General features: G+C 49.2%; 1 protein-coding gene across 7 annotated transcripts in view; it reads right to left on the reverse strand.

The window, feature by feature from the left end:
- Window positions 1-25,203, reverse strand: part of EPB41L4B (erythrocyte membrane protein band 4.1 like 4B) — a 123,972-nt gene that overhangs the window by 65,038 nt on the left and 33,731 nt on the right. For all 7 annotated transcript variants that reach the window (XM_045081672.1, XM_013053696.2, XM_045081671.1 and 4 more), the window contains exons 2-11: window positions 22,605-22,709; window positions 12,710-12,752; window positions 11,811-11,889; window positions 9,822-9,866; window positions 7,935-7,987; window positions 2,779-2,899; window positions 1,678-1,765; window positions 1,423-1,511; window positions 1,059-1,128; window positions 791-960 (exon numbers count right to left, since the gene is read on the reverse strand). In XM_045081672.1, the coding sequence (XP_044937607.1) occupies window positions 791-960; window positions 1,059-1,128; window positions 1,423-1,511; window positions 1,678-1,765; window positions 2,779-2,899; window positions 7,935-7,987; window positions 9,822-9,866; window positions 11,811-11,889; window positions 12,710-12,752; window positions 22,605-22,709 (863 nt within the window). The remainder of the gene's footprint in view (window positions 1-790; window positions 961-1,058; window positions 1,129-1,422; window positions 1,512-1,677; window positions 1,766-2,778; window positions 2,900-7,934; window positions 7,988-9,821; window positions 9,867-11,810; window positions 11,890-12,709; window positions 12,753-22,604; window positions 22,710-25,203) is intronic.

Genomic DNA, 25,203 nt, shown 5'->3' on the forward strand with positions numbered 1-25,203 from the left:
TCATGTTTTTGGGGTCTTTTCAGATTCAGATATTTACTGAGCCCATCCTGGGTCACTTGCACACATGTGGACATCTGCTCTCATTCTAATCATCACCAAATTTCTTAATTTATTTAATTTAAATAATAATTTAATTCAAATATTTATTTAATATTAGTCTTGGGGTGCTGGAGTGGCTTGGTCAGTTGAGCATCCAACTCTTGATTTCGGCTCAGGCCATGATCCCATTGGTCATGAGATGGAGCTGCTCTTGGGGGTGCCCTCTCTCTATCCCTCCCTAGTTAGCACCACAAGTGCTCTCCCACCCAAATTACTTTTTAAAAAAATTCATTTAATAATACTCTTAATGGCCACATGTGGCTAGTGTCTACTGCACATTTCCAGCTACATGTCAGCAAATAACAATTTTGGTATTTGCCCCATTTTATCCATGAGAACATGGAGGCTTAAAGAACTTCACGGAGGCAACTGTCTGTGGCTCAGGTCATGATGCTGGGGTCCTGGGATGGATCAAGTCCTGCACTGGGCTGCCTGCTCAGCCGGGAGTTAGCTTCGCCCTCTGCCCACCCCCCACCCCCAACCCCATGCTCTCTGTCTCATTCTCTCTCTTTCAAATAAATACATAAAAACTTAAAAAGAGTTCAGGGACGGAAGGTCAGATCTCAAGAAAGAAGCAGGGATGTCCGACTCAAGCCTTCGGACACACACCCACACTTGGCTCCATTCAGGAGACACGCCCCAGGCCCCTCCTTCGGAAGGGTGTGTCCAGGCGGCGGAGGCCGGTGCCCACCTGAATCTGAAGCGGGACCCCAGCCGGATGAAGTCTGATCTGTTGGATTTGCTGTTCCCGGGCGTGCGCAGGCGGAAGAAGGAGTGATGCTCCACGGCGCATTTCCAGAGGTGCTTGCAGGTCCGGGCGCTGTCCAGCCGGAACACGAACGTGTGCTCCTGCTCCCGGCCCTGCGAGGCGAAGCACACGGTGCCGCGATCGGTGCGCGCCCGTGACCTCAGCCGGGCAGGGTCTGCGGCGAGGGCGGAGGACCACGGGCAAGCCTTACCTGGTCATCGTCCTCCACCACCACCAGCGTCAATTTGCTCTTTTTAAAATCCATTTTGGTAATTTTAGGCCTGGTCAGAGAGAAAACATTTTAAAAGCACAATCGGCAGGAAGGCGATCTACACAAACAGCAGTTTCCTTTCTACGTTTTTTAAGCTTTGATTTGCTCAAGAAATCATTCATTCATTCAAGTGATTTATTTACCCAGAACTCTCACGGCCACTGCCAAACACCCGCGTAGGCGAGAGTACGGTGTGTTTTTAAAGCACGTCTGGGTGTTGCCAATATCCCTCAATGATCATCCACAGAGAATTCCACCACAAAATAGGAAAAGACATTTTTAAGATTAGACAAAACTAAATTACCAAAAGAATAAGCCTATTTTGTTAGCTCCTTCAAAGATTAATATGCCTGTCGGGGTCAGTCCAAGAGAATATTCACAGCCATCTCTTCCCTACAAATAAACGAAGTGACAATCGGTACAGGGTTCTAACAGGTCGTCACAGAGCAGAATGCAAAACAGTTTCCTCGCCACATTACTTTGCCGGCACACTGTTCACACGTGGCCCAGTCGCAGCGCACCCCAAGAGACCCCCAGACTTAACCCACACAGTTCTTACCCTGACAACGTGCATGTCTACCCCATACATTTCCAGCCACTTCGCTTTATTCAGATAGGACAGCTCCGCCTGGGCAGGGCTCTTTCCCCTTAGAAAAACCAACGGAAACACATGTAAACTGTGGCTCGTAACCCCCCCGACGGGATTCTGAGGGGCACAGCCACACTGGGATGCTTGGCAGCAATTAGAAGAACAAGGGACACCAATCCGGGTGAACAGGAAAAGGCCTCCATGGACAGACTGCTCTCTGACTAGAAAGAGGGCAGATAGCAGCGCTTATAATGTGAGCACGGAAGGCGACGATTTTTGTGCATGGACGTGGCTGTGTCCACGCCAGGTAAAAAGGCCAGAGAGCTGCACCACTGGCTACAGAGAGGACAGTGGGGGGGCGGGGGGGGACGCGCACATGTGGGGCGTGACACCGCGATGCCACAGCCACACCTTCCTCTGCCGTTCTGACCTGGTATGAGAGTGGGCTAGCATCACCTTCCAGTTTCAAAAAAAAGGTCATGAGGCCCCTTTGAAGGACGGAAGGATAGGAGGAAACTAGGCTCCATTTCTAAGTCCACGACTGACTCAGAGGAGGCGGAGTCTGGGAAGGTGGGCTGGGAGGGCAGAAAGGCATGAAACTGTCTGCTAGGGAGACCCCAGGGAGAAGGAGGGAAGAGAAGGCTGGATCTAGCTGTGGCATCGCATGTCCTGAAATATAACGCTCTACAACACGTGGTCTCAAATACAGGCCACAGACAGAGACCCAGGTGTGGAGGAAGACTCGGAGACCGAGCCTCCTTGCTCCCTCTAGGAGGCCAGGTGAGCAGCGGGGTCCCCCGCTGGAACAAGCCAGTCGGGACCAGGCTCTATAATTCAGAGAGCAGCGGGAGTGTGGTTCTGTCCTGCCTGTGTATCTCACTATCTCAGGAAAGACAGGTGTCGTGGTGGGGGAGGGGGCTTTGGAAACATGGGACTGAGAGCCACGGGCGAGAAGTGGAAAGCTGGAGCTACAGTTTTATAGTCTTCAACCAGAGCAACTGTGCTGCCACATCCGAGTCCGACGCACACTTATAGATCACGAAAGAAACGCACGAGAATGCGAGATGGTACCTGCACTCTTTCCATCTCTGGAAGATATCAAATTCCATCGCTTCTGTCTGATTTGGAATGAACCGAAACTCAGACACAAGCTCTGGTGTGTGTTCTGGAAGCTCGCACTCCCCCAGCTCCGCTGCGAGGTTCATAAAAGGGGAAAAAAAAAAACAAAACAGGAGACAGTGAATGCTTTCGGTGATTGCTGCAACCAGGTCCAGAGGCAGTTTGCACAATTGTAATAAAGCATAGGTACCCCCATGTGGAGGACCCCCCTTCTTTCAGGAGGGCTGAACTCCCACCTGGTGCCCAAACGTACATCCAGAATCCCCAAGAATCATCCTCGTGCCTCCCCCACTGGTCAAAACACCATTATCTCAGTTATGACTGTGTGTGTGTCTCTCTCTCTCTCTCGCCTGCTTCTCCTACCCAAGGAGGCCCAGATTATGTTTCCCCCGTGAGGTGGTAGAGCCCAAATCTGCAATAAAAGGCAACTGCAGGGAACGAGGACCTGCTCGGAAACATCCATTTCGGCAGGCTCTCGCGAAGGGTGGGTCCGAGCAGCACTCCCGAGCCTGCAGTGCTGGAGAGGACCAATCAAGCATTCAGTACATGTAGAATCTGGGGGAAAATAAGCCGGGAGAGAGAGGGGAGGAGGGCGGAGGGGAGGAGGAAGGGAGGGGGTGACAAGGCTGCAGGAGCAACTGCGGCAAGTCAGCCAGAACCAGCGCAGACGGGGAACAGCCACGTGAGCAGTCCCAACAGAGAGCCCGGGGCGCCCTGCACACTAGTTGCTCTCGCCAAGTACCCCACAGGATGGAGGGCCTGAGGACACAGGGGGCCCCAGGCCTCCAAGACAGGAATGAGAAGATCCACTCTCCCCAGCCTGGACCCCACCCCTGCAGCTCAGGGGGCGGACCCCAGGATGGAAAGGAATCTTCCAGAGGTTTCTCTAACATCCCGCTACTATGCACAGGGTCCGTATCACCCGGGAGTTTGCTTCTAATGCCCAGTCTCAGGCTCCAGTCCAGAACTACTGATGTCAAAGCTGCCTTTTCACCAGAAGCCCAGGTGATGGGCTCACAGGTTACTTTGGAAAGCACGGATCTGCACCCCTGGCCTTTGAACTTGCATGTGCGTCAGGATCACGCAGAGGGCTCGCTTAAACAAACATTGTTTTTTAAAAGATTTTTATTTATTTATTTGACAGACAGAGATCCCAAGCAGGCAGAGAGAGAGAGGGAGAAGCAGGCTCCCTGCTGAGCAGAGAGCCCGAAGCGGGGCTCGATCTCAGGACCCTGAGATCATGACCTGAGCCAAAGGCAGAGGCTTTAACCCACTGAGCCACCCAGGTACCCCTAAAACACACATTGTTGAAACCCATCTGCCAAGATTCTGATACCATAGGGCTGGATGAAGCCTGAGAATGTGCATTTCTAGCAAGTTCCCAGGTTATGCCGATGCAGCTGACCAGGGCACACACCTTGAGAAGCCCGGCTCAACACAACAGATCCCACCAACTGAGGAGTCAGCACACAGCCAGACCGTCTGAACCCCTCCAGTCACAGCCCTCACTAAGTCCCCAGCAGCCTTTCCATCCCGAGAGCCCACTTTTCCGGAGGGACCCAATGGGCTTGCACAAGGGCTGAGCCTTTTCTGTCCACACAGACGCAGGAATACCACGCTCAGAGGGGACGTGGGAGGGCTGGATGGGACGCTGCCTGACACGGGGAGGGGACCTGGTGAACGTCTCCTCACCCTCATTTGCGGCTCTGGGCGGAGAGCCCCCTAAAATCACCAGGGTGGGCTGGGGCAGGGTGTGCAGCTACTCGGTACCTCAAGCAAAGTCACAAATGAGGATTCTGCTCTGGAAATAACGCACCCAGCGAAGGGGAGGGCTGGGCTCCCCAGGCCAACACTGACCTCTGACCAAGTGCTCACCCTGAAACTAGGGGGCTGGTGAGGCTAGCGGGGCAGTGTGGGCAGAGCTCCCCTTCCTATGAACCACGCTTTCCCTGCACCCACGGGCCGAAGGGGGGCAACAGAACCCTGGGTTGAGTGACGTCTCAGCGACACCACTGACATCATCAAGCACAGCAGGAAGAAGCCAGACAATGGTAAGGTTTTCCTGAGACCGGGCAAGGGGGCCCGGGTCCCTCCTCACTGTTGCTGGGCGAGAACCAGGAGGAGTGACGCCTAGTACACGTACGCTGAGACAGCACGCCCGCCTTCTGAGAATCTGCCGGCCAAATGACACTCACTGTCTGTGAGCTCTGCAGCCAGGGTCCTGGTGGGGTGGGGGTGAGTGGGGTAGGGTGGAAACAGCTCAGACACAGAAGGGCCCGAATCCGTCCTTTACCGTCCACTATATCTGTGCCACCCGGGCAAGCCACTTAACTGCTCGCCACTTCTGATGCCCCGCCTGTAAAATTGGGAACTGCTGCAAGGGCAAAAGAAGATCAGGGGACGCACAGCCGACGACGGCCCAATGCCCCCACTCTTTCTTTCTGCCTGAATTCACTTTCTTTCTTTTTTTTTTTTTTTTAAGCTTTTATTTATTTATTTGTCAGAGAGAGAGAAAGGGAGAACACAAGCAGGGAGAGTGGCTGAGAGAGAGAGAGAGAGAGAGAGAGAGAGAGAGAAGTAGGCTCCCTGCTGAGCAAGGAGCCCGATGCGGGACTTGATCCCAGGACCCTGAGATCATGACCTGAGCTGAACGCAGATGCTTAACTGACTGAGCCATTCAGATGTCCCAGTAACTTTCAAATCTACCGTCAACTTGGTCCCCAAAAGAGCGTAGCCTTCACTCAGGGCCACTGCGTCTGCCCCTCCAGAACACCATCCATTCGAGGACAACCACAGCAAGACATGTCTGCAAGGCTCAAGCAAGGGAGGAAAACACACCCTCCATTTTATGCAAAGCCAGACAAGCTCCAGTAACCTTGATGACCTGAGGCAGACTGGCTCCACAGGGTCGAACTGGAAAGCAGGCTGTGGCACCTCCCAATGGGATGTGGGGAAAAGAGGCCTCAGAGGGACAACGTAACAAGACCTCCCCGACTTGTGTGTCTAAGCCTTCAGCCTTCTTCATTCATATGGGAAACAATGACTGTATCTTAAATGACACTCGGTTGTGGTTCCAACTCAAATGGGTCATCTCCCCGAGAAAGGCTCACAGACAGCGACCTCATTCACGCCTGCCCCAGCTCTGAAGTGCAGCAAGTGGTCCTACCAAAGCTGGACTTTGGGAGTGTGACGATGACTTCATCCCACGGCAGGAAGTGAGGGAGAGTGGAGGGGAGGGGAAGATGAGAATGTATGTGCCTGGCACGCTCATGGTTCTGGACCCATGAATGATGGCCCCGGGTCGGACAGGGATGTGACTTCGTCCCGTTAACCACACTCTGACATCTACTGCTGAGCCACCAACTCTGACGGCAGAAACTCCTGAAGATTCAGAAACTCTAGCGTGGATACTACTTGGCCAACTGGTGATATTATACCTGGCCAGAATGGAGAGCAGATTGCCATGTCCCCCAAGCACTCACCATAATGACTGCTATATCAGGAAACGTGGACATGAAGCACGCAGCATTGTATTTAGCACAGACATTCACAGAGGATAATATTGTCATCTCTACCATCCGTGCTTTCAGACCTCAGGGGCAAGCTCCCCCTTCAGCCACAGTCTTTGAAGGGCCTCTCCCACTCCATTTGATTCCTTCTATATTTATTGAGCACCTGCTATATGCGAGCCCCCATTAGAAAATAAGAATTAAAGTGACTAAGGAATAGTATTATCAGGTAAGGAGAGTATCCTGCAGTCATTAAACACCATCTTTACGGCAAAAAATGTACACTAAAAATACCAAGTAGAAAGTCATACAAAAAATTATATATGACTTATCAGAATTACACTGTAAAAACTGCACCCGGCTTATAGACACTCTTGATTATCTGTGGATGGCAGGATGATAGGTTCCTTCCTTCCTTCTATATGTCTATTGTGCTGCTGTCCTGATATTCTATCATAGATGTGTACTGATTTTATAATTTGAAGATGTAGATCAATTCTAAAAATTGGCAAATACAAAAGCTGGAAGCCAAATCTTATGATGGTATTCAAAATTAATTAGTAATACGCATAAATACATCATAATTAATTATCCCATAGAAGCCGATAAACACACTGGTAAATGAATCCACAACATATGTCTATCTGATATACTGATAAAACTCCTTATGTGCAGTTACATGTTCGTATCCTCTTAATTAATGTTGGAGACCTTAGCAAGGGTTTTTTATGCATTTTAAACTAAAATCCACCAGTGCCTAATATGGAACAGCCAACGTTGACAACCATGCAGGCAAACCTACCATCTAATGGCCCACCTCTAAGCAAATGACACCTTGTCAATGCTTCTGGCCTGACCTCTCTGCTGCAGCCAGATGTGAACACTCAAGAAGCTACTGGGGATCCCCCTGGCACCTCTCAGCCAAGAGGCCCTTCACAGGAGCCAACTGTTCTAACCATTCACTGTTCCCCATCACCTGCCACAGATTTCATGACCAGGTCCTTCTCCTGCACCAATAATGTTTTTTGGGGGGTGTGTGTGCGCATGCGTGCGTGTGTCCCCTACCCTGGTCAGTTTCCTTTTATTACAGCAACACCTTCTTACGGCAGCCGCAGCCCTGGCCTTGCTCCAGTCCTTCCTCCCCATCACAGACGGTGTGCTCTTTTAAACGCACACCCGACCAGGCCTGCCTCCCTCTTAAGAGCCTTCAGGGCCCTGCTGCTGACAGCATGAAAGTCATGCTGTCTAAACAGGGTTCAAGTCTGTCCACTTCTCCGGGTTCTTAAACTTCGACCCTCTGACACCACGCGACCGCTGATGCCTCTCTGCACTTCCCTACTCTGTGTCTTGATTCCTTTGTGCACCCTCATCCACTCATCCCCAGGAAGGGCCTTCACCTCCTAAGCCCCCTGCAGCAACTATGCTACCTCTCTGTGGTTCTGCCATGTCCTCACGGGACCGCAAGCTACTTGGAGATGGAGGCCGTACTGTATCCAATTATACCCCAAAGCAGAGAACTGAGCCTGGTACACGGGATCATCAATCGCTGAAACAAGAGCGTAACATTAAAATGCTAATTACCACCAAAGAAGAATGTACCTTGTAGACAGAGAGCAGCTAATTCCACAGCCGTTTCATAGGGGCATTTCAATCTTGGTGGGAAAAAGAGAGAGAGAGAGGGGAAATTAATTCTGTATATGAACTTTAATACTCGTAAACCATACAAAATATCATTAAAGTCATTTTTCAAAAGGTAGTGATATTTAGATAATGATTTTTCCCAGCGGCTTCTATTTTTGCTGCCCACATTAAACAATGCAAACAAGCTGACTTCCGCTATTTCCAAAGTTGGTCTCACCATCTAGCAAAAGCACCCAACCCTGGTATAGTCTCTATCCACCCTGCGGGCAATTTTACTGGATTTGGCAAGGATGGGGGACGTATGGGAAATGAAATGAACAGCCTTCCCTTGCCTTGTGATTCTGAAACTTACTTGATCTAGTACATGCGCCTTTTCAAGCTGTCTTACGTCTTTCTTGAAACCAGGTCATAATGTTAAAAATAAGCAGACAGACACACTATCTAACATTGCCAGGACAGCTGGGCACACTCAAGCGTTCTCGTAAGTAGAAGGGAGGCAGACCCACGGAGGGGAATTACTACACCTCCAATCACTGATCTCATTCACACTTCAAATTACAAACTGAGTCAGAAAAATAATAATGACATCCATTGGTACAGCACTTCATAGTTCTCAAAGCCTTTCACATGTATGGCCAAATGCGGTCAATGCACAGAGTTTATAAGCCCCAAAGACGGGTGCTCCCAGGGCTCCCCCACCCCCCACTTTAGAGATGAGGAACTGAGTGTTCACGTGTCTTGCTCAAGGCCACCCAACTGGAAGGAGGCAGTGCTAGGGACCAAGGCACCACTGTGTAAATCAGGTAAATCAGGCCAAAGTACACGGAAACTACAAAGTACCATAAAAATGCAAGATGTCGCCATTAATATTTTTCCAAGTGGAAGACAATTACTAAAGATAAGAGGCCTTTCTTAGGAGGAGCACAGTATGCAGAGAGGGAGAGAGATAGAAATACACACACACTCGTAATACACACACCAAAGATTTGTAGTGCATGACTGAAAAAGGCAAATGTATACACTGTACAATCTACTTGTTCCATGGTATATATCGCCATCAAGGTTTCTATAGCGTATGTTCGATGCAGAGCCTGCAAATTCGGACATCACTTTTCCAATTTCCTTCTGAGTGTATTCAAAATCAAGACAGGCTCTTTTGAGCATCAGGGATCCCTTTTAGAGATTCAGTACGGCCTTCATTTTCCGTGGAATAGAATATGGTCAGTATGTATGTAGAGAAGGGACACAACTGTAAGGGCTAGGACATTGGAATTTCCCATCCTTAAAATGAATGCTGCAGGCGAGACCAACCACATGGGTACCAAACCCCCTTGCGCTCACCAATCATTGTCGCCAGAGGCCTGGTATTGAAAAACCATTTTTAAGAGGGGAACAGGAAATGAGGCGAGATGTCGAGACCTCCCATCAGAGTCAGAACATAACCCGCTTCGTTGCTTAAATGCAGATGGTGATGAATGAGACTTCTGACTGCCCAAACGCTTGTAAGTGTATACATACTAATAACGTATCTTGCTTGCAAATACGACCAAAGCCATTATGAATGGGACAGGGATGTGATCAGGGAGAGAATTATTCCCAAATGCACATCACTTAAGATAGTAAATGCTCTTGGAAATGCTTCAAGCCATAGAGTAATCATTTAAAACAAGATGACAATGACAGTGATACAAGTATTAGACTCACTTTACAATGCCTGGTGTACTTTTTTTGAATTTTGAAAAGGGAACAAGGGTAGAAGAGTTAAAACAACAACAACATCAACAGTGATTTAGAAATATACTACGATCTATCCTGCATGAAGAGGGAGAACAAAAACATACTTACTTTCCTGAAAGAATGTCATGCCTGAGTTGTAAAACAAACAGGTACCTGATAAACATACACAAAAGTCAACAGAGGGTCCCTCTTTCCCAGCCGTTTCCAATCCCCAACTGCCCATCACAGATACCACCCCCGGCACAGCCCACAATTCCGCATTGTAAAAAGGAGTCCAAATCAAATGAGAACTTTTGGTGGAAGCATCTCCTCTTGAGTCTCCAGGTAAGGCCTCCCAGAACCTAGCTAGGCAGGTGAGCGCATGTATAGGATTTGCAAGATACTCAGAGGATGGAACATGGAACACAGCACAGTCCAGTGACGGCCTGGGCAGCCCCGGCGGTGCTCGAGAAGAGGAGAGCTCACACACAGGCATGCGGCGTGTCCAATCAGACAGACAGGGCGGAGTTGCCGGCCGTGGCCCTCAGCCAGTCCCACCAGCACATTCTGGAAAGGGTGCAGCTCCTTGTATCAGAAAGTTTACAGCTGCCAGTAGTTAGCAACTGCTTGAGGCTTTTTTCCTGATGCAGGTTAACTGCAGACTCTGTCTTTCAAAAATAATCTCGTGTACACACACACCCACACACACACACACACACCCCAAAAATCCCGGATCTGGGCTGCAGGGGGTTATGGGGTAATGAGAAATGCGGAGAGGAAAGCAGCAAATAACACAAGTGGAGTTCACCTAAGTAAAAAAAAAAAAAAAATTAAGTGTCTTGGCTTAACTAAGTGGTTTTTTTTTTAAACCAGCAGGATGTGGGCATCAGAACCACTTATAGTGCTTTGTAAAAGCCAAAGCTACCCACGCTCCGCCCCATACCTATGGAATCAGTCTTACATGCAAGAGTGGTCCCCAGGAATCTGATTTGTTCAAAAGCATCCTAGGTGTTTCTGATTCACACAACCCTGGTTAAGAATCACCGGCTTTGATGATGGCTAGAAGCAGCATGTTTCGTAAAGGACTCTGAAGAGGAACTCGAGAATAATTTGTTTGAACTTGGAAAACAATGCAGACGGTCACTCTCTGTTGGAATGGATCTAGGAGCATGTGGGTGACCCAGAAATCAAAGGATGGGGGAGCTGAAGGTTCTAGTACATTCCAGAATGTTCCTGCTTCCGACAGCTGCTTTGCCACCACTGAGCTGAGTACTTACATCAAAGAGAACACAGGGCTGACATGGCCAGAACTTCCAATTTCTACAGGAAAACCTAGCTACGGAAGGCCAGTAGGCCTCTCCAGGGTGGAGAATGAGGACAAGCAGTCTTTAAAAGTATTCCTTGGGGGGGGGTCATCTTCAGGCTAATGGCCACCACCATGAGCTGACATGTCACCGCTACGTCAATCACACAAATGACAAAGAGGGATATCTAAAGCAGCGGAAGGCTGGGTAGAGAGTCTCGCTGCCAGAAGGGTAAGTGGAGGGAAATTCTGTACTTAAAATGTTTTTAAAGTCTCTTTTGCTTCAACACTGTTTCTGAAGTCTAAGAGACAGGCATAGGCGGGCACAGCTCAAAAGAAATCCAGCGGGGCTGAAAGATAACATGAAGGGGTTCCAACAACTTTGATATTGGAGCAATCGAGGGAACACTGTGCAGCCCCTTAAAAAAATAAGATGGCAATCTGGGACTAAGAAATGCTCTTCCAACACCTGGTTTTCCCTTGGTAAGGCTACCAAAAGGGAAGCCTTTTTGTACCTAGACGAAAAAAAAGTGCCCTTGAACGACTCACCAGTTTACGCACAGCCCAACAAAACAGAAACATGGTAAGAAAATAAAATCTTTAAATTCTGATTTGTTAAGAAAAAGTTCAAATTAAGCAAAGGGCAGATTTTCCACAGATGACAGAGACAAGCACAGGAAGAGTACAAACAACTCTTACTCAGAACTGAAAGCCAGCAGACAGAAGAGGAGGCAGATCCACAACATAGGGAGCCCGTAAGTTGCAAGGCAAGCGCTACGGGAAAGAGGGAAACCTTGTCCTACATGTTGTCCTACCTTGTAAACTCTTCACGAAGGTTGTTTGGTTCCGAAGAGTAATATTTAACTCGAAAGTGCAAAGCATAAGAAGGTCCAACTGAACACACGGAGATGGAAGGTTGAAGATGTTGTCCCCCAGTTTTGAAGATCAGAGAATGGACAAAAGGAAAAACACGTTAAATCTAGTCATACACTCACACTTACACCGGGGAGGACGCAATAGGGCACGGAATGCTAGTGAGTTCTTTTCAATCCTCTAGTCTGGAAAACTAAAATGTGCTTTCGCGTTGACAAGGACGGCGCAGCTAGTAACTCCTTCTGGAATAAAACCCTAACCGTCTAGATGAATTTCTAAGTGCTGACATTTTACTTTCCCCCAATTGCCAAGATATTCCAAACGGATACTAGCTTCTTACAAAGTACGAAGTGGGCTAAAGGAAAGGGACACATACACATCAAGGGTTGTGTAACCTAAAAATACAGTGAGGACACCGGAAAGTACTACATGTTTTAAAATGACCCACGCATACACAACCCTGAAGACAAGGGCTTGCCACACCTGTTAAATCGGAGAGCTGGTCCGGACTGTCGGAATGCCAGCATTCCCATCCTCTGAGTCCACTTTTATCACTCGTTAGCGAATGAATGTAATAGGCATAAAGTCATGCTTCTGAAGAGCATATTAATCAGTTCTCATTGGCAAGGGTGCCCGATTTCAAAGGAGAGTGTAGTCTGTTTTTTAATATCTACCAAAAACCCTTATCCAAATTTTAAACTCTAACATTTGGCCAGCCTTAAGAAATGAGAAATCGTCCACTTAAAACAGAATCTATTTTAAAACGTTCCCAAGTCCTGAGGAAAACACAATACCTCAAAACATTGGCAAAGAAGTTTTACTCTAAATTCTGCTTACTTACTTTTCATCTGCTTTTTTATGGGTTTGGAATGATCCAGCCAGTGCTGAAAGAGAGAAAAGGTTTCTTTAGGAACAGTTCATCAGCTGGACAACACAGCCCGCATTTACCCTCCTCTACCAACTTCAGTCATTCTACCCATGAAACCAGGGATCAGACCAGATCAGGGTTCTCAGCCTGGGGATCAGCAAGCTGTGTGGGATGGTATTAAAAGAAAAGAAAAAAAAAATCCATGCTTAGGTACAATACATTTTTTCAAGCGAGCGCTAACTTTTCAAAGAGGCGCCTAAAAGAACTTTTAACTAATTGATCCGTGGAGGCCCTTTCTGGTCAGTGGAGTGTCGACCGGCTTTTCCTTCTAAATTTCTCAAGATATACTCCATTTTCTCCCAAGTCACCATCAGCCTAGGAAAGACTACCAGCCACACTGCCGGGAGCCTCTGACCACACACGGGTCTTGAAGCTCTGTCAGTGCAAATGTTAAAATTAGAAAACCCAAATTCATGACCCCTTTATTCTTTTGCCTGGAAAAGGACCCCCAAGGAAGCTGGGAAGACAGGCGGAGATTTATTTGCTGGAGATAATTTTGCTCTGGTCAACGAGGACATTTCAACTTCCCGTCATTTTCACCAGAAAGAACACTTGCGTCCCAGCCACCCCTGCAAGTCCTAAAACCATTTCCCTCGTATGCAAATTCCTCTATCATGTCTAAGTGGTTGATACTACACTGTCCTGAGGAGCCTCAGCAGCTTAACTCCCAGGGAAAACAGTACTTAGTTAGGACCCTTACTCTGGAAGCCCCTCCAAGCGATCCCAAGCCCTGGAGGGCAGGGACGGTGCGCTTTTAATCCTTCTTCTCCTGTCTCCTGCCAGGCACAGGCCCCTATTAGATTCTTGAGAAATAAATACAAGATTAATTTTTTTTTTTTTTTTTTTTTTTGGTAAAGGAGGCAAAGAGGAATTGGCCACGCACTGAAACGTGCCCGTGAGGGTAATCTGGAATGACCCAGCCAGAGGCGGGGGGTCTCTCCCCGGCTGCTGGGAACCAGAGGCAGGTTAGGGGCTGTAGACCGGTGTCAGGAACAATCTCAGCTCCGCACATTCTAACCACGAGGAAGGATGGGACTGAGGGAGTGCGGCGTACTCTACCCCTCACCATGGAGCTCATTAAGACTGTGTGGGAGGAGGGGAACGAGGAAACACTAGAGCAAATAACAGATGACTTAGAACACAATCAGCTGTGAGCAGTGCGAGGGGAGGGCGTGGGCTTCTGCCATCTCCACCCTCCGGCTCAGCAACCATGTGATGAGGGAAGATCCGCGCGGCAGGACGCGGCAAGCGCAGGCTGCTTGCTCTCCTGTTAATAGCCATGAGTTGGAAATGACCTAAATGTCTATCGACAAAGGATCCAAAAAAAATGGCTCGTCCTTGTGGTGAAACACTATTCAGTCTTTCAAACGGATGTGGGCCTCTTTATCCACGTGGCAAGAGACCCACAGCTCAACACCTGATGAAAAGGAAAAAAAAAAACCCAGGATCCCGTTGATATAAAATTATTATTTTCTATCAAGATATGTCCAGAAGGATTTATAGACGTGGATGTGGGGCTGTGGGTGCGGTTTACTTTTTTTCTTTTCTGCACAATTTTTTACTTTTTATGAGAATACGATCTTCAAGGCGTGAGCCAGACTGTCACTCTCATTGTTCATTCCATGGTTTGCTTAGCAGGCAGGTTTTGAAGATCAGTTTGCCCCGTCAGAATGCCGTGTCACTGCTGTCCTCAACCAAGCAGAAAACCTCGGACCTTAGCCTCTGGGAGGAGGACAAATCCAGACCTGATAAACGTCTATTTACTTTCCTGCCAAAGTGTCACACCAATGGCGATGACTAAACTCCTTCCCCTCACTTTGAAATGAATGTACTATTACCATGCAAAGGAAGTTCTCCCCACAACCAGCCTTCTAATCTTAGACCCAGAGGCTCAGAGCTTCAAGGGGTTTGTCCCATTTCTTCCCTTTGAGTCCCCTTCTATCTGGAATAGAACCCGTTTAGCCCCCTGTTCCCTCCCTCTGCGGTCAAACTATGATCTCGATCCAAGTCGGACCTGTGTTGTTCCCGTGGCGATGGATTTCAACCCTGGTTGTGCATTGCAGTCCCGACTACCCAAGTCCCACCCAAGATCCATTAAACAGAGTCTCAGAGCATTACTATTTTTTAAAGGCTCCCATGTGCCCATTAAATATTTAGTGCTGAAGTCTTCCCACATCCTCCTCTGACCCAGGAACATAGCCTACCGATCTTGGGGATCTTGACACATCCACAACCTCTTCTGAAAATCGTGGTCTATGCTTTGTGAAATCTCAAGCAATTTCGGGGTTTGTTGGCCAGATGTCTGTGGTTGGTGTTAACTGACAGTTCACGGCTAGTGCTCCTCCTGGACAGCAGCCTACTTCTTCCTCTGGCCATGGTGGGTAAGGAGCTCCCTGATCCGTGTGGGGCGGCTGGCCTCCATCCTTCCTGCCCAGCCACGGGGCCCTGCCCGAAGCAGGACATACCAGAATGGAGACCTGTGAGAAGTCTTTGGCCCACTAAATTGGGAAAGTCATCAGAAACAGTTTCATTTTAAAAGCTCCTTGGCCCTATCGGGAGGATTCAGATCAGGTTTGCTTGCCTGCATCAGAAGCAATAAGAAATCCAGCCATAATCCTAGAATAAGAGATGATAAAACCTATCTTGTATCCAACCAGTTCAAAATGACCTGAATTTCTACTTAGCTACAAGGAGGTGACCAGACTCTGATTACTTGTGTTCTATCCCAGAAGACCACCTCATGATGAACACCCGGGCACTACGGCCCATCGTGGCCTTTGGTAAATCATATCCTTGCACTGTCCTTGCACAGAGGCCTGCATTGAGCCGCAGTGGGACCAGTCTCAGATGTTCAGCTAAAGATAGCCACACCGCCTGTCGGCAAAGGCCAAGGCGAATGGCTCCAGCCCTCTTAAGAGACCATGAAACCAGTCACTGGGGATAGAAGAGGGCATTTCTAAGTTCATAGGGCATGACATTTAACTCAAACCCTCTAACAGGTGTTAGAAAGGTGGTTTCTGATCTGAACATCTCATCCAAGTCAATCTGGCAAAACCCTTTCCGTAAATCAAGATGGCAAAGCCCATCTGTCCTGACAGTACATCAATTCTAGAACCATGATGTGGAGAAGGCTGGTTGTAGAACTGAGCTGTCCGAAATCTGGGGGCCGAAAAGGTCTAAAACCCGCCTGAACACCCCCTGAGGCCTCGCCATCACGTGTGAGTGCCGCGGCTCATCGCTGGCTGCCCAGGACCTGTAGAGTTTCTTCGCTTACAGAGGGTGTCTAGTTCGCGTTTAAATCGGAGCTGGAAGGAATGTGGAGAGATAATCACATCCAAGGGATGAAAAGAGAAAGAAGGGAAAGGACACTTTTGGCGCTTACTGTGTGTGATGGGATTTATAATAAGAAATATATATTTGGTCTTGGTTTCTGGCACAGAGCTCTTAAAACCCTTGGAATTTTCTACACTGTAAGAGCAATAAAGGTGTCCTGACAGTCGTAACAAAGCCCTTTCAACCCCACCTGAGTTTATGTCAATTGAGGCGACTTTCAGAAAGCACCTGAGGATAGGGGCTCGTAGCCAGGGGAACTAACCTGTGACTAAGCTTACTTCTGACCCCTGGGGACCGGGAGGAGGAAGAGTGGGGGCCGGGAGATTGAATCACTCACCAATGCCAATGAGTTAATCAATCCCGCCCTTGTAGCAAAGCCTCCGCAAAAACTTAAAAGGCGATGTGGTGAGCTTCCGGTCTGGTGAACACACAGAGATCTGGAGAGAGTGCCTTCCCCACCCACGGAGGGATCGCTCCTTCTCATCCACAGGAAGCCCCATAACCTCACATCTACCAGCTATGCGAGATTTCCTTAGGGACTCATCTAAATCAACTTTAGAGACCCCTCTATCAATAGCTTTCCAGCTAGCATCAATATTTGCACGTGGGCAGGAAAACCCTCGCTCTGCCAGCCTTCAGACTCAGGCTGCCGGGAGGCCGGTGGCATTTCTTGAGCTGTTTCCCACTCCTCTGGACTAAAATAGAAGGAGGCAGAAGATGAGAGTTCGAGTCCCAGCTCTGCCGCCCACTCAGTGTGTGGCCATGGGCAGGCCCCGTGGGACTGTTTCCTCACCTGGGCACTGAGCTGTGCTCGAACACGAGGTCTGAAGAATTGGCTCAGTGGCCATGGAAACTGTGACGAGCCACCGAAGCGGAAGGCTTGCCTGTCCCTCACAGCAATAGCATCCCGACAACACCTCCTTCCAGGCGCACCTGAGACAGCTGGAAGGCTCAGCAGTGTCCGCATAAGGGGCACGTGTGACGGCCCTCCAAGCGATCGTTAGAGCAAAGCTGCAAACATCCCTTCAACGCTGACCCTCTCGGCAGCCACCAAATCTGTGTCAACCTCACCTCGCAGCCCTGGGCCTCTTATTACCCATCCGCCCAATTCTAGGCTGCAAAAACCAGAGGAAAACATCCCACGAGTCTAGAGACAAAGGTCCAAATCACCTGTTCTGGGTCCCTTGCTGCAAAGCATGCCACCAATAAAATGTCCCTTTTTCGCGTTGGGAGGGGCTTACAATGGCCACACTGGCCATCTAGAGTGCTCTACCTGCATGACCCGAAGGAGGCTCCTGCTTGGTGGGGCTATTATTACCAGTGCCACAAATCCCTGTACCCCTCTTCCCTCTGATGTCTCGCTCAGCTCATCACGGATATTCAGGCGGTCTTCCTCCGGGCTCCCAGAGTGAAAACACACACCCCTGTATTCCACTGGTGGGTAGTGCATCTCCCCCACCAGAATGCGGCAGGCCTGAACAGGGTCCTGATTACTTCTGTGCCACAAAGACAGACAGCGAAGAAGCTCCAAGGCAAAGTCTGCTGAATGGCCACTGCCTAACCGTTTCCTTCGTGCGGGCGCACGCACATGGATGTGTGTGGCTGAGATGCTACCATGTATAATGGAACCAGTAGAGCCCACTGGAAAGGGCTGGCCTTTGGAATGAAACCAGGTTTTGCATCCTGCCTCTGTCCCTCACTTTGACCTTTACAAGGTTCCTAGTGAGCCTCAGCTTCATCGTCTATAAAATGGGTCTGCTCTATAGCTAGTTTTCCAGATGATGAAGTTTAAAGAATTATTTGCAATGCCTTTAGGTTGATGCCTGGCTCAGAGCTCACCAGAGTGGGAACTCAGGAAACAGCAGCTATCTGATCAGTCTGTAAGAAAGCTGGGTGGGTGGAGGCCAGAGCCTCCTCCCGTAGAAGAAAGCTCTCCTCTATAAAAATAGAGCCCTTACCCCTGCTTTGAGCTGTGCAAAGGTGAGATCTACAGAATGGGCTGCTGCCTGCCTTGATACGGAAAAGGAAAACAGGAGGCCCCAGCCTCAACTGCTAAAAATAGGCAATGCCAACAGACTTTGACCTTGCTTCAGGGCTGGGCAGCACACTCTGGTAACCAGGCTTGGCTCTTTGCAGGGAGCTGGGGACAGACGCTGGGTATGCAGTGAGCTGTGCCAAATCCCGCCACTGCCAGCCCTCTGGGATCTGCATGCAGGGGTGGGGTGGGGATGCCATTTCTCATGGGAGCCCCTCAAGGCCATAAGCTAAATGGCCAAGCAGACTGTTCCCTGCCTGGCCCCCATCTATTACACCGGCCATCAATTGCTTCATATGTCCCAGGCGCCCGCAAAATAAATGACTTCGGAACAGTCCCAGAGGGATCACCTAAATCGCTAATGTTTCTCCCATAGGCAAGGTGGCCTTGCAGGTCCTAGCTAGCCTAAGTGCGTCACCTCCGGTGGTGACTTCCGGTCCTCCTTCAGCTTGCCTCGTTAGAACGGAGACCCACAGCTATGTTAGACTTCAAAAGCCTTCCTCCTAACTCATGAGCCCCTCAACGTCCCTGCCCCTACGACACACTCATTACTGCCTCTACTTGACGGTTAGGAAAACAGGCTCGCAAGTCTAATGTACTGAGAAGAGCACTTAGCCATGAGATCGTAAAACCTGGGTTTGAGTCTGAGCTGTGCTACTCAACCGAGGGCCCTGCCGGAGCCTGAGGCTTTCATTTCACCATCAAGAAGACAGAAACAATCGACAAATGGCTGTGAAGGTCCCTTCTGGGGCTGAAGACTGAGGCTATGGGTGGTATGCCTGGTCAACAAGAGTCACGAGGGAGAAACAGTCTTAAGTGTCAGGACTGAAGCAGAAAGGTTTGTTTATATACACAGATAACGAGCCCCAGGCCAGAGGAGCCAACTGCTACAGAAGGCAAAACAGCTCAAAGGTTTCCAGAGAGCAGGAGAAGCCCGGGACGTCCGGACATGCTGCGCAAAGGAAGAGCTGTCGTTTGAGACGGTCTTGAAGGACAGCCAGAAGGTTACACGGGGTGAGAAAGGGCACGCGAGGAGGGGAACCCACGAGCGCAGGGATACAGAGGAGTGCAGGCCTCACCAGAACCCAGCCAGTCAGGAGCCCAGCCTAGAAGTCAGACTAATGAGAAGGGATCTACTGCACATCCTTGGACCCTCAAAGTCAGGGAGATGAGGACCCTGCGCTTGCTTTGTGGGGGAAGAAAAGCACGTCGCGCTCAGAGCTGGAAGCTGGAAAGACATGAGAGCCTGTAGAGTCTGAGCGTCTGCAGGTATCTGGCCTTGGAAGGACGCCTGGATCCTGCCGAGCCTGAGCCAGGGCGCTGGCCGACGGGAACGCCTGGCAGCCCAGTGAGCAGAGGCACAGGGCTCGATCTTTCGTAACAGAGTCCCATCCTTGGCTTTCTGGGAATCCGAGTGGCTGAAGAGGGGCCACCTAGAGAGGAGGACACGGCACCAGGACAGCAGGAACATGGCTCTAATGGCAGAAACGAGGACACGAGACGCCATGTTGGGCAGACACACCTGCCACCCCTTTAGAACACGAGAACTGGAGGAGCTCTCAGGAACAGGTCTGGGAACCCCATTTACGGATGAAAAAAAACTGAGGACAAGGGAGAAAATGTGGCTCATCGAAAGCCCCCAGTTGAGTCACAGCAGAGCCAGGAACAAGGTCTAGGTCAGACTCACAGTCCAATCTTCTGAAGCCCAAAATACCACATGCATGAAGACACACAGAAGGCAGAACACAGAAGCGTTTCCGGGAAGTGGAGAGCTGACGGGTGTCAGACGATGGGAGAGCTGGAGGCACCGGAGACATTGAGAAGCACTCGAAGTGTGGCACTCGGGAAGCAACTGGAAATGGAACTGCGATGCCGGTCTAGGGGGTAACGACTAGAGGAACACGCACGTTTCCGTAAAACCAAACAGTAAAAAGGAGAGGCAGAGAGAAAGAGAAACTCTGAGGTGCAGGGTAAGAAAACGCAGAGGGTTTTACCTAAATGACTTCAGTCTTCTCAGCAAGAAGCGAGCCCAAGTGCACGAACAGAGTCGCTGCAGGAAGAACTGGACTGCAGGGCTGTGCTCAGGATTCCGAAGGGGAACCAGGGAAACCGAGTCCAAGAGGGGCTAACAAGGCTCCAGGAGTAGCTCAGAGGCTTTGACTTTGCTGCATCTGTGATCTGTGACCTGTGCTGGTGCCAGAAGGCACAGCCCGTGACTCTCCAGCAACGCCTGCCAGCCTGGGAGAGGTAGCAGAGGAGACAGATGGGCCTGTGTGTGGAGAGGAGGCTAACGGGACAGTGACGGGGGCAGAAGCATCAAAAGGCAAGTGAGGACATAGGAGGCGAGACGGCTGAGGCTCCACCAGGCCAAGAGAGGAGAACGAGGCAGGAGGTGATCGTTAAGGTCCAAGGCCAGGTGCAGAGGAACTGGAAAGATGGAACCAAGGAAGTTACCATGGAATGGGATAGAATGCCAACTCTTGGAGCGATCGGGTGGTGATGGACCCAAGTGAATGTGGGCGAGGTTTGCCCAAGTGAAGTTTCAGTGCGAGGAAACACTGTCCAGGGTATTTAGAAGGATGGGCAACTTGAATTCCCAGGTTGCCCAGTGAAAAAGAAAGGCTGAGACCACCTGGGAGGTCAGAAGGCAGGGCACGCATGGCCCAACCTGGAAGATAGCAGAACTGGGCAGGAGGCAGAAAGAGGAAGGCTGGTGTGCCCCTGAGCAGGGTCCCACTGGGCGGGGATGAATCTCCAGTTGGGACATGGAGAAGGAATCCGGACCACTAACTCAAGGTGGCAGCTGGAATGCTTGAGGCAACAGTCACGGAGGTAAGGGGATGGGCTGTCAGCAGACAAGAAGTCCTGAGAGGTGTCTGGTGGGAAGAGAGCGGGCGTCTGCCCAGAAGGTATGCAGCCCGGAGGATGAACAAAGTCTGGCCTCCGTGGCATCGTCTTGGGACTCCGCATCACACAGACATTCTCAGGTGGACCCAACTTCTAGGCAGCAATTTTGAGAATCTCAGCCTTAACTGTCCCATATGACCCACCAGGGAGTATCTGAGGAAGTGTCTTTAGGGAGAAAGGCTTAGCCACAGATGCTCAGACATCTCCTATCAGGGAACCCACCCTTTCCTACAGTCTAAAACAGCACCACCCCTTACTCAGTCTGTCTCTCCCCTTACTCTGCTTTATTTTTCTGAACACTTACCACCATCTGTCATATACATGCTCACTGCTTTATCTACGGTACTTAAAATAGGGCTCAGTGCATAACTGATACTCAGTAAATTTTCTTATTAACGTATAATGTATTATTTGCTTCAGGGGTACAGGTCTGTGATTCATCAGTCTCGCACACTTCACAGCACTCACCGTAGCACATACCCTCCCCAATGTCCATCACGCAGCCACCCCATCCCTCCCCCCGCTCCCCTCCAGCAACCCCCAGTTTGTTTCCTGAGATTAAGAATCTCTTGTGGTTTGTCTCCCTTCCGATCCCACCTTGTTTCATTTTTTCCCTCCCTACCCCCCCGACAACCTCCTGCCCTGCCTCTCAAATACTCCTCATAATATTTTTTTTTTTTTACTCAATTAACATACAGGGTGGTAATACTTTCGGGCAGACAGTATAACGATTCAACAATTCCATACGTTTCTCAGTGCTAACCAAGATACATACAGTCTTAATCCCTTTTATTTTACCCATCCCCCCACCCACCTCAAAAAACACGTTTTGATTGTGAAATAAATTGCCTTTGAAACCCAATGTTAGATTTCATGGGGGCAGGAGACTCTGAAGTCATTCATGCTTTTGAAAAGAGCAGAGCTGAGCCCCATCAGGTTCACTCCCTCTGGCACCCCCGCCGTGGACGGTTCTGTCTCAGGCAAAGCAAGGGAAGTCCTTCTGACCTAACACAACCTCCTGGAGCCTGCAAGCTCGTTCTCAGGCAGTGCCAAGACCTGCCCCGAGCGGGCGTCTGCACCCACTACGCCCAGCTGGGATCACATTCAGTGTGTCCACGGCACCCGCGCCCGGCACCTGCGCCCTCCACCCGGCAAGAGGCCACAGATGACGCTGCCATCTCTGTGCTGGTTAAAAATAAAACATCACTAATAGAATTCCTAGGTATGTCATCCACTTTCTACCAACTCCAGAGATTTGCCCAAGTCGCATCCCTATGCTTGGAAATGTTTCCCGAATGCATTCCCTGCACAACAGGAATGCTTCTTTCTCTCTTCCTCTCCTGGTTATTGGCCATCCCAAGGCAGCACGTGGAGGAGTGGCATGGGGTGCCATCACCGCCACCCCAATGCTCGCTACGGCAGCAAGGTCATGGTTTAACTCCTATGTTTCCCTCTACCAGTCTCCAGCAACTTTGGATCTGCAATTAGCATGGAAAGTCAACCTGTTCTGAAATGGATCAAAAGAGTACTTACAGTAACCTGGGAAGAGTCGAGGAACTGGAGGCCGAAGTAATCTGTTTCCACGAGGTCCAAGTGGTACACGATCTGATCGAACAGATCCTGGCCTTTGGCATGTTTCTGGAAGACAATCGGGTAGATGAAAATTGGGGATGTGACTGCTGGATAAGAACAAAACGTTTTAAAAAGAAACAAACCCCCAAACCACTTTTGTCTCTACACTGCATACATGTATACGTCCCAGTATACATACTTTTTAAAAAATTTAATTATTTTGGGGGGCACCCGGGTGGCTCAGTCAGTTAAGCATCCACCTTCAGCTCAGGTCACAATCCCAGAGTCCTGGGTTCGAGGTCCTGAATCGGGCTCCCTGCTCAGCGGGAGAGTCTGTTTCTCCCTCTGCTTCTGCTTGTTCTCTCTCTCACTGTCTCTCTCTCTGTCTCACTTTCTCGCTGACTCAAATAAAATCTTTTAAGGAAATTTAATTATTTTTATTATAATAAAGACTCATCATTAAATCTAATCACTCATTATGAAAACGAAACAAAACACCAAAAAACAACTTCACAGGATGAATAGCGAACCAACATCTTATTATAAAAACTTGTAAACAGAGGGAAGAGATGAGGCCCTGATCTGGCCGTTAGCTGCAGCACTGGGTCATCAAAGAGCAATTGATGGGACATTCAAACATCAAATCCAAACGGATCAAAGACCTAAACGCAAGAGCTAAAAATATAAAATTCTCAAAACAGAGGCACACATCTTCATGACCTTGGATTAAGCAATGACTTCTTAGATACAACATCAAAAGCACAAGCAACAAAAAATCCCAACAAAAACAGAGGTGCCTGGCTGGCCAAGTCACCAGAGCATGCGACTCTTGATCTCGGGGTCATGAATCCGAGCCCCATGCTGGGTGTGGGACAGAGACACACAACTCTATGAATATATATAAGCCACCGAATTATACACCTCAGATAGGTGAGTTATGGTATGCCCACCTCAATAAAGGTATTAAAAATAGCAGAGAGGCAGAATTTCTCTTACAGTAGGACGCCAACAACGAAATGAAGAAGGAATAACAACTGCACTTTCACAGTTTTGTGACTTCTAACGAATGGTAGGTGCTAAGCCTCAGCGGCTACTGACATCACAACAGAAGACAACTCCATCGCGTACCCCCGATGAAGAACACCCTCCCCCAAAATGGTTGCTCCTCACCTTTGTCTCTCTGCAGGCAAACAACAACAACAACAAACCAAGCCTGGGCTGATTCAACCACTAGATCCAACAGCCAACTGCAGGAAATGCAGAGGAATGTTCTGAACTCCATGGGGCTGCAACCAGCAAGATCCAACCTGTGGGAAATTCTAGAAACTCCTCGGGACAAACCACGCAGCTTCTTCAACCAACAGAAGAGATGGAGGGGCACCGTGAGGTTAAAAAAGATTTAAAAGACACCTTTAAAAAAAATGCAAAACGGAACTGCAATGTGTAGGGACACACACTTGGGTGTTAAGACTTGAAGACAGAATCAAGAAGTGGTTACAATGGAGTCAGGGGAGTTGTTGCTTTCGGGGGCCCAGAGGGGATGTGCTGGGGAAAGAGCCCACGGCAGACTTCCCGCTGGCTGACAGGGTCCCAGCTCCTGACGTGGGTATTGGTACAACGGTGTCCGCCTTCCCGTAGCTTGTGAAACTATACCTTTGTTTTATTTGTACGTCTGCATTTCTGCATTTCTGTTATATAAAACAGCACTCAAAAAAAGCCAAAAAAACCCCAAAAAAACAAAAAAACAACCCAACTCAAAATTATAGCACTGGATTACAACTTTCGGACTCCTTCCTTCCTGGAAACACTCATTATGGGCAACAATTCAACAAGAGCAGAAGGATCCACGCCCAGGGATGTTCTCTGTACCATTATCTACTGGAGCAGGAAGGGTGGGGGTGGGGCAGGAAGAAGAAACAACCGGAACTCCAACCACAGGGACACAGAGCTGGGCCCTTCAACACTTGGGAATACTCCTGGGCTGTCAGGATAAATCTAAAGATGAGACAGGAATCAGGAAAATTCTTATGTTGATATTAAGTAAACAGGCCACAAAGGAACAAGAAGTTCTGTGTGATTCCAACTACGTAAAAATCTGCCTATGCTATAAGGACAGCTTGATAAAAATGGCCTGCGAAACCTCAAAGAGCTATGTTGGGATGGAGAAACTACAGATGATTTTCTTCCCAAATGTTCTTTAACACTGATCTTTTGGTAGTTCTTAGACAACAAATAACATTTAAAAAAAAAAAAAACTACCACTCTGGCACTCTTCCTCCAGATGTATTCTCCCCTTATTATCCGGTACTACTGGTCTACCCAACAACACCTATTACCATGGCACCAGTGCCTCATTAGTGGGTTTCCTAGTGGGACAGAACTAGTCAGCACCAGCTTTAGCAGCAGGATGTGGCAGACAGAACTGGGCTGGCAGGAAGCAAGAGATCTATGCTCTAGTCCCAGATGCATTAACTGTGACCTTAAGCGATTCACAATTTCCCCAAATCCATATGTCCATCCTGGACGTCTCCCTCAGCGACAAATCAGGCACAGCGCCCTG

The sequence above is a fragment of the Mustela putorius genome, unplaced genomic scaffold (genome assembly GCF_011764305.1).
Source record: "Mustela putorius furo isolate JIRA1106 unplaced genomic scaffold, ASM1176430v1.1 tig00000580_pilon_pilon_pilon, whole genome shotgun sequence".
Lineage (NCBI taxonomy): Eukaryota > Metazoa > Chordata > Mammalia > Carnivora > Mustelidae > Mustela > Mustela putorius.